Raw genomic sequence first — 13,733 nt, 5'->3', positions numbered from 1 at the left:
GCCATAGGGTATAACGGGGCCGTATATTTGGAAATAGCCGCACATCTACCGTATATACGGCTATTCCGAGTACCAGTAATTGAAAATATATGGTATTCCGAATGTTTTGGCCCCATATATTTCCGAATTCGATTTTTTCCCAAATTTTTTTTTTGCACACCCCTAATTGGAAGCACAGCTGGAGAGAGTCTTGAAACTGTCTGGCAGGGCTTCCAACTTGGAACTGAACCTAAAGGTAGGGCTGCGAGCATCCACAAACGATCTCCAGACGACAGTGACCCATTCATCTGGAGGAAAATGGCTGCTTTGGCAGGTCCCTCCCCTCCTCAAACCCTGCCCTCCCTAGGCCCCACCCCCAAACCCTGCCCTCCCTAGGCCCCGCCCCCAAATCTCCAGGAATTTCCTAAGATGGAATTGGCAACTCTGCCTAAGGGGATCAAGCAAGGAGCCCTCGTGCCATCTGTTCAGCTCCAGCCAAAGGAGGGAACAGGCCTGGCTGAGGAAGGGCTGCAAGCTCCACAGAGACCTGGACATTTGGGGGGTGGTAGAGTCTGAGGAAGACAGAGAAGGAAGGAACTTCAGTGGGTATAATGCCATACAGCCTGTCTTCCAAAGTGGCCATTTTTCCAGGGGAACTGGTCTCTGTTACCTAGGGATCAGCTGTAATCCGAGGGAATCCCTGTCAATTACCCTTGCCATGTAATAACCTTTGCCATGAATTAGTGTTTTGTTATGCTGGCTTGCTGTAGTTGACTGTCTATTCTGTAACAGAAACAAGAATGCTGCACCCCACACTCTGAGCCAGCACAGACTGCCTCTCAGGGTCTTCACTATCTCACTGCGGAGACAAAGTAATCACATAACGTTGGTGTCAAACCTTTATGTGAGAACGAGTCGATTTTGCCAAGGTGCGCTTTTAGAGACTTGAATTTGAGTGGGACACTGTAATGGTCCCAGATAAGGTATATAATCTGTAACATGCACTGAGATCCTTAGTTCTGACTTCCTTGTGTAGTGTCCCAATACAACTTCCTCGGGATGCCATTCCCCAGTTGGGTGGGGGTTCTGCCCGCCAGTGGGAAACCACCCTCAAATGCGATGTGATGACATCACACAGAGGTTACATCAGCATGAGGTTTTGAGGGTGATTTTACCATAGTTTTGCCCAAAAATCAGAGCATCACCATGCAATGTCACCAATATGAAACCTTCTGCATGATGTCAGCATGTCACAGCACCCCCACTCCCAGAAAGTCCCTCCCCCACTGGCGTGATCATCAGACTGGCCACCCTACGGCTTCCAGTATGCAAATGTCATAGCATACCCACCAAGATCCATAGTTTCTCTTGCCTTGGGTATACTAGGTCCAACCTGTCAATCATAATGATTTGCAGTTATTTGTTGTTCTGTGCAAAGCTCTCTGCCACTTGGAAAGTTATTTATTTCATTTATTATTTTTTTGATGTTGCTAGCACAACTGCCACCTGCAAATGCCCCCAAACGCAGCACAAGTATGCCACATGGAAGTGCTGTCCTTGTGCTGTGACATTGTGCAGTGATGCTCTAGTTTTTGTGCAAAACTTTATGGTAAAATTGGGCTCAAACCATAGAGGTTTGCTCAAAAGCTAGAGCGTTGCCAGAGCAATGACATCACTTCCAGGTGATTTCATTGCACCGTGTGTGCTTTGTGCACGGCGGAAGCTCCTGGAAAGGCTCATTGATCCCCCTGATGGCAGAGAGGTAGAAAAGGACAGACAAAATTGCTTTGAGCCTCTTGGCTTATGACAGGGGCCCGCAACCTTCTTGAGCCAGTGGGCAGTACTGGAATTTTGAGAACAGGCAGAGGTATGGTTGCCAGGGGTGGGGGATCGATGGGCCTTTTCAGGAACTTCTGCCATGCACAAAGTGTGCACAATGAGCTTTCATGACTCACTGCTTACTTCTTCAGATGCAGCTAGAATTTCAGTACATCTGTTCTTATAATTCAATTGTAGTGATGTCAGATGCTGCATGACAATAGGTTAATGGCAATAGCAGACATGGCTAGAATCATAGACTCATAGAGTTGGAAGGGACCTCCAGGTTCATCTATTCCAACTGCCTGCACAATGCAGGAAATACCTCCCCCCCAAATGCACAGGATTAGATTAGGTGTGATACACAGAGGGGTGGTAGGCGTGGAGAAACCATCATTGGCAATGAGGGAGGAAAATGAGGTCTTGATTCAGTCCAGGAGGATGCCTTGTCTTGACTTCATTATCAGTTGCAGTTCAGCAACCTCTCCTAACAGGTGTCTGTTTCTGAATGACAGCTTTGGGCAGACGCAAAGGTGCTCCATCGTGGTGGATGAAAGCAAGGGTTGACTCCCTGCTTTATGAGAGCATGTTTTAGGTAAGAAGCAAGAGCCCCGTGGCGCAGAGTGTTAAAGCTGAGTTCGATCCCCGGTGGAAGCTGGGTTTTCAGGTAGCCGGCTGGAGGCTGACTCAGCCTTCCATCTTTCCGAGGTCGGTCAAATGAGTAGCCAGCTTTCTGGGGGGGAAGTGTAGATGACTGGGGAAGGCAATGGCAAACCACCCCGTTAAAAGTCTGCCGTGAAAACGTGAAAGCAGCATCACCCCAGAGTCGGAAATGACTGGTGCTTGCACAGGGGACCTTTCCTTTCCTTTAGGTAAGAAACACATTGGTAGGCCCCATGGCACCCTTCAATACCATACAGAAGTCACTGGCTAAGGGCATACCTACACAACAAGCCTTAGCTAGTTTATCATTAAATTCTTCTCTCTAAGGAATCCAGGGAACTGTTTTTCTCAGAATTCTCAGAGCCCTTGACAAACTTGCTTCAACTCCCAGCACTCTCCTGATGAGACAAAAGAAACTATGAAAGGCTAGTTTGCTCATTGTCCTGGGCTTGCCAGCCTCCAGGTGGGACCTGGAAATCTCCCTCTATTCCAACTGGTCTAGATCAGTTCCACTGCGGCTACTGCGGTAGCCGCAGTAGATCTAGATGATGACGATGGTGTCTACATCCGCTATCGCACCGATGGCAGCCTGTTCAACCTGAGGCGACTAAAGGCCCACTCCAAGACAATGGAAAAACTCATCCGAGAGCTACTGTTTGCTGATGATGCTGCACTCGTCTCCCACTCGGTATCAGCTCTGCAGCATATGACGTCCTGCTTTGCAGAGGCTGCCAAGCTATTCGGCCTAGAAGTTAGTCTGAAGAAGACAGAAGTTCTCCACCAGCCTGCACCCCAGGAAGATTATCACCCTCCCTGCATCACTGTGGGTGAATCAGTTCTGAAGACAGTCCAGCAGTTCAGCTACCTGGGGTGCATCATCTCCTCAGATGCTAAGATCGACAAGGAGATCGACAACAGGCTGGCAAAGGCAAACCGTGCCTTTGGCCGACTGCACAAAAGAGTGTGGAGCAACAAGCATCTGAAAAAAGGCACAAAGATCAATGTTTACAAAGCGGTTGTGATGACAACCCTCATCTACGGCTCTGAATCGTGGGTTTTATACCGTCATCACCTGCGACTTCTTGAGCGCTTTCATCAGCGCTGCCTTCGCACCATCCTCAACATCCACTGGAGTGACTTTGTGACCAACACTGAAGTTCTCAAGCGGGCGGAGGTTACCAGCATCGAGGCACTGCTGTTGAAGACGCAGCTGCGCTGGGCAGGGCATATTTCTAGGATGGAAAACCACCGCCTTCCCAAGATTGCCCTGTATGGCGAACTCTCCACCGGCCATCGAAATAGAGGGGCACCAAAGAAGAGGTACAAGGACTCCTTGAAGAAATCCCTTGGCACCTGTCGCATCAACCATCACCAGTGGTCTGACCTAGCCTCAGATCGCAAAGCATGGAGGCACACCATCCACCAGGCTGTCTCTTCTTTTGAGAACGCACGCATAGCTGGTCTTGAGGACAAAAGGAGATTGAGGAAGAATCGCACTGCTACAGCACCAACCCTAAATCAGACTTTTCCCTGCAGCCACTGTGGCCGGACCTGCCTGTCCCGCATTGGTCTTGTCAGCCACCAGCGAGCCTGCAGCAGACGTGGACTATTGCACCCTTCTTAAATCTTCGTTCGCGAAGCCAAGCCGAGAGAGAGATCAGTTCCCCTGGCTGCTTTGGTACTGGGGGCCCTGCTGAAGTACCTCCCCAAGCTCCACCATTTCCAGACTCCACCCCTAAAATCTCCAGGTATTTCCCAACCCAGAAGTGGCAACCCTACCTGTGACAGATCAACGTTCCCTCCAAGGGACTAGGAACCTTGACCAGGAAAATTGGTTTGGGCCACAGTAACATAATTTTAGATGGGTGAGTAAATGTTCTTATAGGCTAGCACCCTGTGGACATTGAGAGGCTGGCCACATGGCATAAAACTGAGTTAAACCTATAGAGTAGACATGGCCTCATAACATTTTCAAAGGAGCAAAAACAACTGCCACGTTTTGCTTTCACCTCATTCCCTGAAATGCCAGAAAGACATTGCTGCCCTTGGATGTCTTGGCTAAAGGCTTTCAGAGAGGCTGGCTGAAGGGATGCGCTGGCACTCCGTCCTTCTCTTGAGACACAGGACAATGTCAGCGGAATGAAGCCTGGTGTGAGAGAAGTGTCGGAATCTGGGATGAGGCAGGCTCCACTCTCTCCACGCCGCCTTTCATCCTAGGCAGGAAGCCCAGTCAAAACTTCCTGTCAATTGGGAACAGATGTCGCCATATTCACAGGGGGGCTGGGAAAGAGGTGACCTCTCTCTGAAAACGACATTCCAACTTCTCTTGGCCTGAAGGACCCTTTTCTCCTTTGGGACTTGATGGCCATCACTTGAACCTTCTATTCTCCTCTCAGACGTCTTGGCCAGATGGACCTACTGGGGGTGAGGAGCAGCCGTGGAGGCCCCAGAAGCATGGCCCACGCGCGCGCGAGAGAGAGAGAGAGCATTCCAACTTTGGAGCAGCTGGGGAAGCTAGCACAATTGCCGGTTATTTGTTGAGTGCCCACTGGAGGTTATCTCATAATCCCTCGGAGGCAATGATTGCGAGGGCAGCAGGATGCAAAAAATAATAAAGTCGCTTAGGGCTGGCCAGGTGCCAGGATCTTTTCTAATGTGCAGGGGAAACAAATCCCACTTTGAAGATGCTGCAAACTCAGACCACGACAAGGTCCAATTTAACCGTTGCAACAGGAATCTGTTCATACAAGGTAAGAGAAATCCGGAAAAAATCTTAGCAACTGGGATTTTTGCCAGCAGAGGAAATCAAGCTGTTGGACTCAACTGGGTCTGCTCCTGTGTTCTGTCCTTTAGGGAAGAAGGGGGCAACCAGACTCCCTCCCTGTTTGGCAGACCATATGTGAGTATTCCACAGGAATACCAGGATGGCTAATTTATTCCACTCATTGTCTATTGTTATAAAAGCATCCAGCATGCTAAATGAGAAGACTGAAGGCCGAGTGGAGAAACCGAAATTCACGAAGGAAGGAAGGAAGGAAGGAAGGAAGGAAGGAAGGAAGGAAGGAAGGAAGGAAGGAAGGAAGGAAGGAAGGAGCAGGCTGCAACCCTGGAAGTCGGGGGCAGTGCCCAGAGGACCTCCCTTATGGCTATGGGCCTGGCTTTGACTCTCAACTGCTTGTGTCCCCTGAAAGTCTTGTTGCTGGACTCAAATCTAACTGTTCCCCTTCTTGAGCAGACCTTCAGTTTTCCCCTCATGCTGTTCTGTTAAGTTCCCAAAGGAGACCAAGTCCTATGAGGAAAGGCTGAAGTTGCTGGGGATGTTTAGCCTGGAGAGGAGGCGGCTGAGAGGTGATATGATCACCATCTTCAAGTACTTGAAGGGCTGTCCTATACAGGATGGGGTGGAATTGTTTTCTGTGGCCCCAGAAGGCAGGACCAAAACCAATGGGTTGAAATTAAATCAAAAGAGTTTCTGGCTCAACATTAGGAAGAACTTTCTGACCGTTAGAGCGGTTCCTCAGTGGAAGAGGCTTCCTCCTTGGGAGGTGGTGGTGGGCTCTCCTTCCTTGGAGGTTTTTAAACAGAGGCTAGATGGCCATCTGACAGCAATGAAGATCCTGTGAATTAAGGGGGAGGTGTTTGTGAGTTTCCTGCATTGTGCGGGGGGTTGGACTAGATGACCCTAGAGGTCCCTTCCAACTCTATGATTCTATGAAATTTTGGGCTACAGCATGAGGGAAGCTGCCAAATCTGGGTTGGGAAATTCTTGGACATTTGGGTGAGGAGCTTGGGGAGGGGGGTGGAGGGATACCAGAGAGCCTGTCCTCTACAGTTTGTTTGTTTTTTTACAGGGGAAGTGACCCCTGCAGTCTGGAGATTATCTCCTGTAATTATGGGAGATTTCCAGGCCCCACCTGGAAGTTAGGCAACCAAAAAAAGAGCCTCACGGGATGTAGAGCTGGAGAACAAGCAAAGAGCACTGTGTGCAGCAGACTCCTGAAGCAAAATGAACACTTAAAGATGCACAACTCAATAAATATTTCAGCTATGAAATGTCTCAAGTGTCTTCATTTATATAATCAATGTGACTTGTGTCGAAGATCATTACAGCACTTGACACGGTTTGGTTTTTATGTTTTTATGTTATCTTAAATGTGGTTTTATGTCCCATGTATTAATAATAATAATAATACTTTTTATTTATATCCCGCCCTCCCCGCCGAAGCAGGCTCAGGGCGGCTCACAACGTATTAATTCAATACAATACAATACAATACAATAAAATCATATAATTCAATAAATACTACATTATAAAACCATCATTTAAATCGACATTCCAATTAACAGTTATGGTGCTAAATTACAGGTTTTTAATAAATCAATGGCGGAATACAACAGTAGCGAATCTATTGACACGAGTATGTAAGCTGCCCTGAGCCTGCTTTCGCAGGGCAGCCGGGGTGTAAATTGGATGAAACAAAAAACAACAATCCCAAAGAGGTGTGAAAATTCAGTCCATAATAAACATCATGAATTCACAAAGGATGGACGTAAGTGGAACCAGTTCACCACATGACAGCACCCACAAAACCCCAAAGCGACAGGCAAAAGCGGCCTACTTCCCTGTTTCACTGTAAGCTTTCTCTAAGCCACAGCTTGTTCAATCATTACAATTTTCCTTCCACTCTCATACAACGCTTCCCTCTTACACTTTCAAGAATCAATTTTCTAAGCAGGAGGTAGGAGGTGAAAAAGTCCCATTCCAACTGGAAACCTCTTCTGTTAATAGAAATTACTGTGTGAGATTTAACCTCTACATTGGGTTGGATTCAGCCAGCTTCCTCATTCAGTCATGCCCATCTCCCCTCATTATTACAGCCCCTGTCACACCAAGGTTTTGCATGCAGATCCCACAGCTCCCAGCATAGAGGGTTTTGTAGTCAACATGGGCTAGGGTTGCCAAGTCCAATTTAAGAAATATCTGGGGACTTTGGGGGTGGAGCCAGGAGACTTTGGGGGTGGAGCCAGGAGCAAGGAAGTGACATCACTTCCAAGTCAAAGGTCAAGTGATGTCACTTCCTGAACTTCACTCCTCTATATCACTTCCAGCACACTGCATCAAACCCCACCTCTAAAACCCTTCATGGGGGTTTAGGAATCCTAATTTCTACATCACTTAAATTGAATGTGTCCATCTAAAAAATTCAAACCCATGGGCAATGGCTATCCTCCTACACTTCAAAATGGGGTCTCTTCTAATACTAAATGTATATATCCCTCCCCAGCAAAAATGATCAGATATAGCAAGGTGCTGTAATTAATCTGAATTTTTTATTGAAGAACTTTTATTAGATACTCCAGCACACCTGATTCTAAAGGGGGGGGGGGGGAGAGACTTTAGTGCTAGACTCAATTCAAATGATAAGATTCTAATTGACAAATTTGGATGAAAGCTTGCTAAATAATGTCACTTAATTCAAAACAGATATGGGCTTCCCTCTTAAACAGTGGAGGCCATTCCCAACCTAGTAAGACTTAGTTACTGCTGTCTTCTCAGGTCAAACACAATTACAAGCCTAAGTAGCTCTATCATACCTCTGGTAATTCTGTGGTCAGGTATTTCTCAGTTGCATTCTCTTTGCCACAAAAAAGAATTTGTAGCTCTTTATGCTTGGCAATTTGGAAGCTTAAGATAATTCACACCAGAGAAAATTCTTATATGCACACTAGAGCATATTATGTCCTCCTCTATGTCTAGCAATTGGGAGTGGAGGTTTGCATATATCACCCCTACCAAAAATCCTAATAAGCAGCTCTGGTTACCATCATGTAATAGAATAGCTCTAGGGTTGCCAGGACCTGTCACTGACCAGAGGCAGGAGTAGGGTTGCCAGCTCCAGGTTGGGGTATTCCTGGAGACTTGGAGGTGGAGCCTGGGGAGGACACGGAACTCAGTGGATTACAATGCTCCCAAAGTCCACCCTCCAAAGCATCCATTTTCTCCAGCAGAAATTGACTTTGTAATCTGGAGATATGCCATAATTCCAGGAAATACTTTCAAGTATCAGTTATTCATCTTTTCATTTAGTGGGATTAGAAAAGAACACAATATCAAAACAATATCTGCAGTACTGCATTTAGAACACCTGAGACTCAGAAGCAATGTTCCCTCTAAACTGTGGGGTCATGTGAGCAAAAAATCTACTTTGTGAGCTATTGGCATTGAAGTCATGAGCTCCTGCATAAATTAGTTTCATGTGGGGCCATTTTTCCTGAGCTAAGACCAAAATGTGTGAGCTGGAGACTAAAAACTGAACTAGCTCACACTAACTCAGCTTAGAGGAAACATTGCTCAAAAATATGTTTAAAAGTCATCTAGAACCAACATATTCATAATGCAATAAACTATATTGCTTCCTTTTCACAAAAAATACAATTCCTGTCAAACTATCTGATCTTTACCTGGAAAATCCCTCCCCCCAGTCGTTATAGGATTGGTTTGTTTGGTGTGTTTGTTGTGATAAAAAACCTGCTATATCTTAAGGGGGGGGAAGGAGAGCAGGATAATTAACTCAGCAAAACAATGCTAGCAAATAAAAATAGGTTAGTTTTAACACCCATTTTCTCAAGTGAAAATGACTTCTGTAAACTGCAAATCAGTTGAATAAATATGCTTGCATATGAAAAAATATACCTTGAATTAAACTTTGTTGGTCTTAAAGGTGCCACTTGGTTCAAAGTTTTAGCAAGGTTTTAAAAATTAAGACAAATTTCTTCAGAATGTTCCAGACACCCGGGCCAGCATATACCAAAGTTAAGCTGAACATGGGGTAGCCAAAGGCAATAAAAGCAGAGGAGGCAATAAATCAGATAAGACAATGAAAAAATAAACAGTCTCCACAAGAACACAAGGCTGGGACTGCGCTTAGCCCAGCCCGGCTGAGAAGCACATAAAACGAAAACTTAAGCACTCTAAACGGATACCTTAAATCATTTAAAATCAAGCTTTAGAAAGCACCTTAGTCGCAGAGCAAAACAGCATCAGAAGACTACTCCTTGCCTGCACTTCCTGTTCTGGAAGAGAGGCTTTTCTTCTTAAAGGCAAAACAACCCCAAAAGTTCTCAATAAGTATTCTAATGCAAAGTTCTGCAGAAGTTGCTGCTGACAGGTTGAGGGCAAGGCAGTTTATCAGTTCATGCATCATTCAAAATCTCATCAAGAGCACCTCATGCCTTTCTGTTCTGCAGTGAAGGCACAGAGCAGGTTTGTGTGACGAGAAAATGTTTGCTAGATCTCCCTCTCTCTGTGCCTGGAAGGAATGTTTATTTACACACCAACCACCTCTACAAATCTTCTTTACTAACAGGACAGGACACACACACACACACCCTCCCTTCCCTTCTTTTTCGGCTCTTGCTTAGCATGCCTGGGTGAGGACTGGACTCCAGTGCTGAGCCTTCGGTGGGTGCAGGGAATCAGGCAGGCTCTCTCCGGAGAGTGACATGAAGTTCCCCCCCTCCCCCCCCCCCCCCCCCCCGCTTCTGGACTTTTGGAGACCGGGGGAGGAGGCTATAAATTCTGGAGTCCCCCGCCAGGGCGGGGGGGTTGGCAAGCCTAACATGGGCCTCTCTTCCTTTTTTCACCCATTAGGGTTGCCAAGTCCAATTCAAGAAATATCTGGGGGCTTTGGGGGTGGAGCCAGCAGACTTTGGGGGTGGAGCCAGGATATGTTAGGGGTGGAGCCAAGATCAAGGCTGAGACAAGCATAATTGAACTCCAAAGGGAGTTCTGGCCATCACATTGAAAGGGACCTTTTCAAAGCCTTCCTTCCATAGAAATAATGAAGGATAGGGGCACCTTCTTTTGGGGCTCATAGAATTGGGCCCCCTAGTCCAATCTTTTTGAAACTTTGGGGGTATTTTGGGGAGAGGCACTAGATGCTATACTGAAAATTTGGTGCCTCTACCCCAAAAAACAGCCGCCCCAGATACTCGCGGATCAATTCTCCATGATTTTCTATGGGAATAAATCTCCATAGGGAATAATAGAGTTCCCAGCAGTCATTTCCTTCCCCTCCCCCGGCTTTCTGATGACCCTGAAGCGGGGGGAGGGCCTCCAAACCGGGGGATCCCCTGCCCCCACCTGGGGATTGGCAACCCTATCACCCATGGAAAATCTAGTTGCAGTCAATACATTCTAGGTTTAACGATAAGATTAAATGTTGTACAATACGCATGCAATACAAATATTTTTTGAAACATCTACAGTCTCAAGAAATGGGAGATCAAGACGATTGACAAAAAAATTAAAAACTGGGTCCCCCATTTCTTGACAATGTAGATAAATTATATGTCTTACATGAATAATGTATATAAAATATAAAAATAAATAAAATGTAGAACATTTGCTCATTCCGCTCAGATATTGTCAGGCACTGAAGACCCCCCCTACATGTTTTCTTCAAATGCCGGCAGATGATAAATATCAATACTAAAACCAATTCTATGCCAACCAGCATGCAAATATTGAAAGCCAGTATCCTCAGATGTCAAATATAAATATCACTTATTTGGCAAATATTCAGTCATTCAGGTATATATATTCAGAAAACAAACATCCGGCATCAACATTTATAAAGGAGGATTTCTGAGAGTAAATACAATTTGGTGTACATGAGCCTTTGCTGGTATTTTTTTTCTCTAGATATAATCTATAAATAACAGCTACACAACAGAATATTACATTTATACTGCTTCTTTGCAATTGAACCACAATCTAGCAAAGAGCCAGCTTTTGAGGTGTTGCAATCAAGCCTTTCTTTGTAGAAAAAGCCCAGCAGGAACTCATTTGCATATTAGCCCATACCTCTAATGTCACCATTGTTTCACACAGGGCTTTTTTTTGGTAGAAAAAGCCCAGCAGGAACTCATCTATATATTAGACCACACCCCCTGATGCCCAAGCAGCCAGAACTGTGTTCCTGTGGGTTTCTGCTCAAAAAGTGTCCTGGTTGCAATGAACCAAAACACCCTCCATCCTGCCCATCTCATGAAATCTCAAACCACACTCTTTCCCAAAAGTCTTTTAAATTTGACCCTCCCCCTTTGTCCAGGGACAGGCAAAGCAGACCCTCAGAGATTTCCCAGCAGCCCTCAGAGCTGATGGTGGAAACTGTCATCAAGTTGAAGCCAAGACATTTGGAGGCGGTTTTCCCACGGCCTGCCTCTGGGTGGTGACCCTGGACTTTCTTGGTGGTCTCCCATTCAAGGACTAGCTAGGGCTGACTCTGCTTAGCTTCTTAAAATCTGATGAGATTAAACTAGCCTGGGTCATCCAGAGCTTGGATCAGAACCCCACAAATACTGTGGTAAACAATCAACCACAAATAGATTCAACCACAACCACCCCCTACTTCCAGGCCCAGCAGGTGGGGTGATGTTGTGACATGATGACATCACACTGAAGTGCCACCACCAGGCAGCATCACTCTAGTGCAGGGGTGGCCAACGGTAGCTCTCCAGATGTTTTTTGCCTACAACTCCCATCAGCCCCAGCCTGGCTGGGGCTGATGGGAGTTGTAGGCAAAAAAACATCTGGAGAGCTACCGTTGGCCACCCCTGCTCTAGTGTTTTGGGTAAAAGAGAGTTTTGCCCCAAATGCTAGAGCACTGCTGCGTGACACCCCCCCATGTGATGACATCACTTCCACGTGATGTCATCGCATCAGCAATGTTGCCACACAAGGAGGCTGTTTGGGGTGGGACTTTCCCTGCTGGTCAGCTGGACAGTGGTGGGCTGAAGCTCCAAAAATTGGGGAAAACCCCATCTGGACTGGGGGGTCTGGGAACCCCAACTGGTTGCTCTCTCTCTCTCTTCTTCAGATGCTCATTTGGGGCATTTATCTCTCACCTACTGGAGTGTGCATCACACACACCCCGTCTGAGCGGCATGTTCAGTAAACTTCGCCACCTGAGTCCTGAGCAGCAGAGAGGTGAGCTGGAGCAAAGGGTGCCAAGAGATTTCTGACCGGCAGAAGTCACTTTTAAAACATGGAGAAGCTGTGCTCCTTTCACAGAGAAACTAGCACTGCCCACTTATTTCCCACCAACTCAACCTGTACTGTGGAAAATAAACAGTTTATTAGAAAAGGCATTTGAAACCTCTGGCACTTTTTGCCTTGGAAGGAAGCCGGCTTTGTTACTCTACCCTTAGGATTTCCTCCCAATTGTCAAAATAAGAGATTAGTACTCCTCACGACCACCCCAGAGATGGAACCGCTGAAGCCAGCCCAAATGCAGCTGCCCAGACTTACCCAGATGGAGGGTGATGTTGACGGAGCTGGGGTGCTGGACTCCAAAGGCCATCGACTGACTCTGCCACCAGGTGGGCTCCTCCTGGCTGTGGAAGTCTGTCAGGTGTGTGGCATTGTGGTGGAGCGAAGGGTCGCCAGCATCGCAGCGGTGGCACAACTTGCTGGAGTCCCGGGTGCCCATCTGGAGACAATAATCCTCCAGCGGGGTGCCGCATGTGTTCGACACCTCTACTGGCTTCCCAAACGCTGCATTCTCAAAGATGGGCATGCAGCGGTGAGCAAGCCCCTGAGGGTTGTAGCAGGAATCCATGGCTCCCGAGGCCAGCTGCAGCTCCAAGAAGAGGATGGAGAGGAGGCGGAGGACCTCAGCCATGATCAGTCTCCAAGGATCCTTTGGAGGGCTTCTGCCAGAGTCCCAGCCTCTGGAGACACTCGTAGGTCTCCCCCCTCCTCCTTCTCCAGTGGAGTGCAGAAGCCACAGCTGATCTTTTCTCTCCAGTTCCATCTTGTGGAGAGCGATGGGCAATGCCTGCCTTATTACTTGTCAAGGTTCAGACTCAGCTTTCAGCACAGGCCTCCGGAAGCCCATTTTAAACAGCTAGCTTGGCTTCTGCTCCTGGGGGGAGAGACGGAGGGGAAGGAACCTCGTAAAGCCAAACACCTCGCTCAAGTGTGCAATGCCCGGTCCATTAATCCTAAGACCGCAACACTGTAACATTATTTTGCAAAGCAAAAATTGGACCTGGCTTGTGTGAGCAAGACTTGGGTATGGGATGGCGAGACGTTCACCCTGAGAGAACTAACCCCCCTTCCCCCATTTTTTTGGTCCTTCATCAGTCCTGGACAAACGGTCAGGAGGGGTGGCAATTCTCATTCAGGAGTCTTCCTCCTTCAGATGCCCATGCCAAAGATCTCCAGTATAGACTGAGCTGGGCTGGTGTGGGACAGTGAGGGGAGTCTG

General features: G+C 47.1%; 1 protein-coding gene across 1 annotated transcript in view; it reads right to left on the bottom strand.

Annotated features, from left to right (window-relative positions):
* Positions 1–13,161, bottom strand: part of LAMC3 (laminin subunit gamma 3) — a 109,371-nt gene extending 96,210 nt beyond the window's left edge. The window contains exon 1 of the mRNA XM_060251396.1: positions 12,773–13,161. Within this exon, the coding sequence (XP_060107379.1) occupies positions 12,773–13,145 (373 nt within the window). The 5' untranslated portion in view covers positions 13,146–13,161. The remainder of the gene's footprint in view (positions 1–12,772) is intronic.
* Positions 13,162–13,733: the final 572 nt, after the last annotated feature.

Source organism: Heteronotia binoei, chromosome 12, assembly GCF_032191835.1.
Source record: "Heteronotia binoei isolate CCM8104 ecotype False Entrance Well chromosome 12, APGP_CSIRO_Hbin_v1, whole genome shotgun sequence".
Taxonomy (NCBI): Eukaryota; Metazoa; Chordata; class Lepidosauria; order Squamata; family Gekkonidae; genus Heteronotia; species Heteronotia binoei.
The sequence above is the reverse complement of the archived record's forward strand: the minus strand, read 5'-3'. Positions and strand labels throughout refer to the sequence as shown.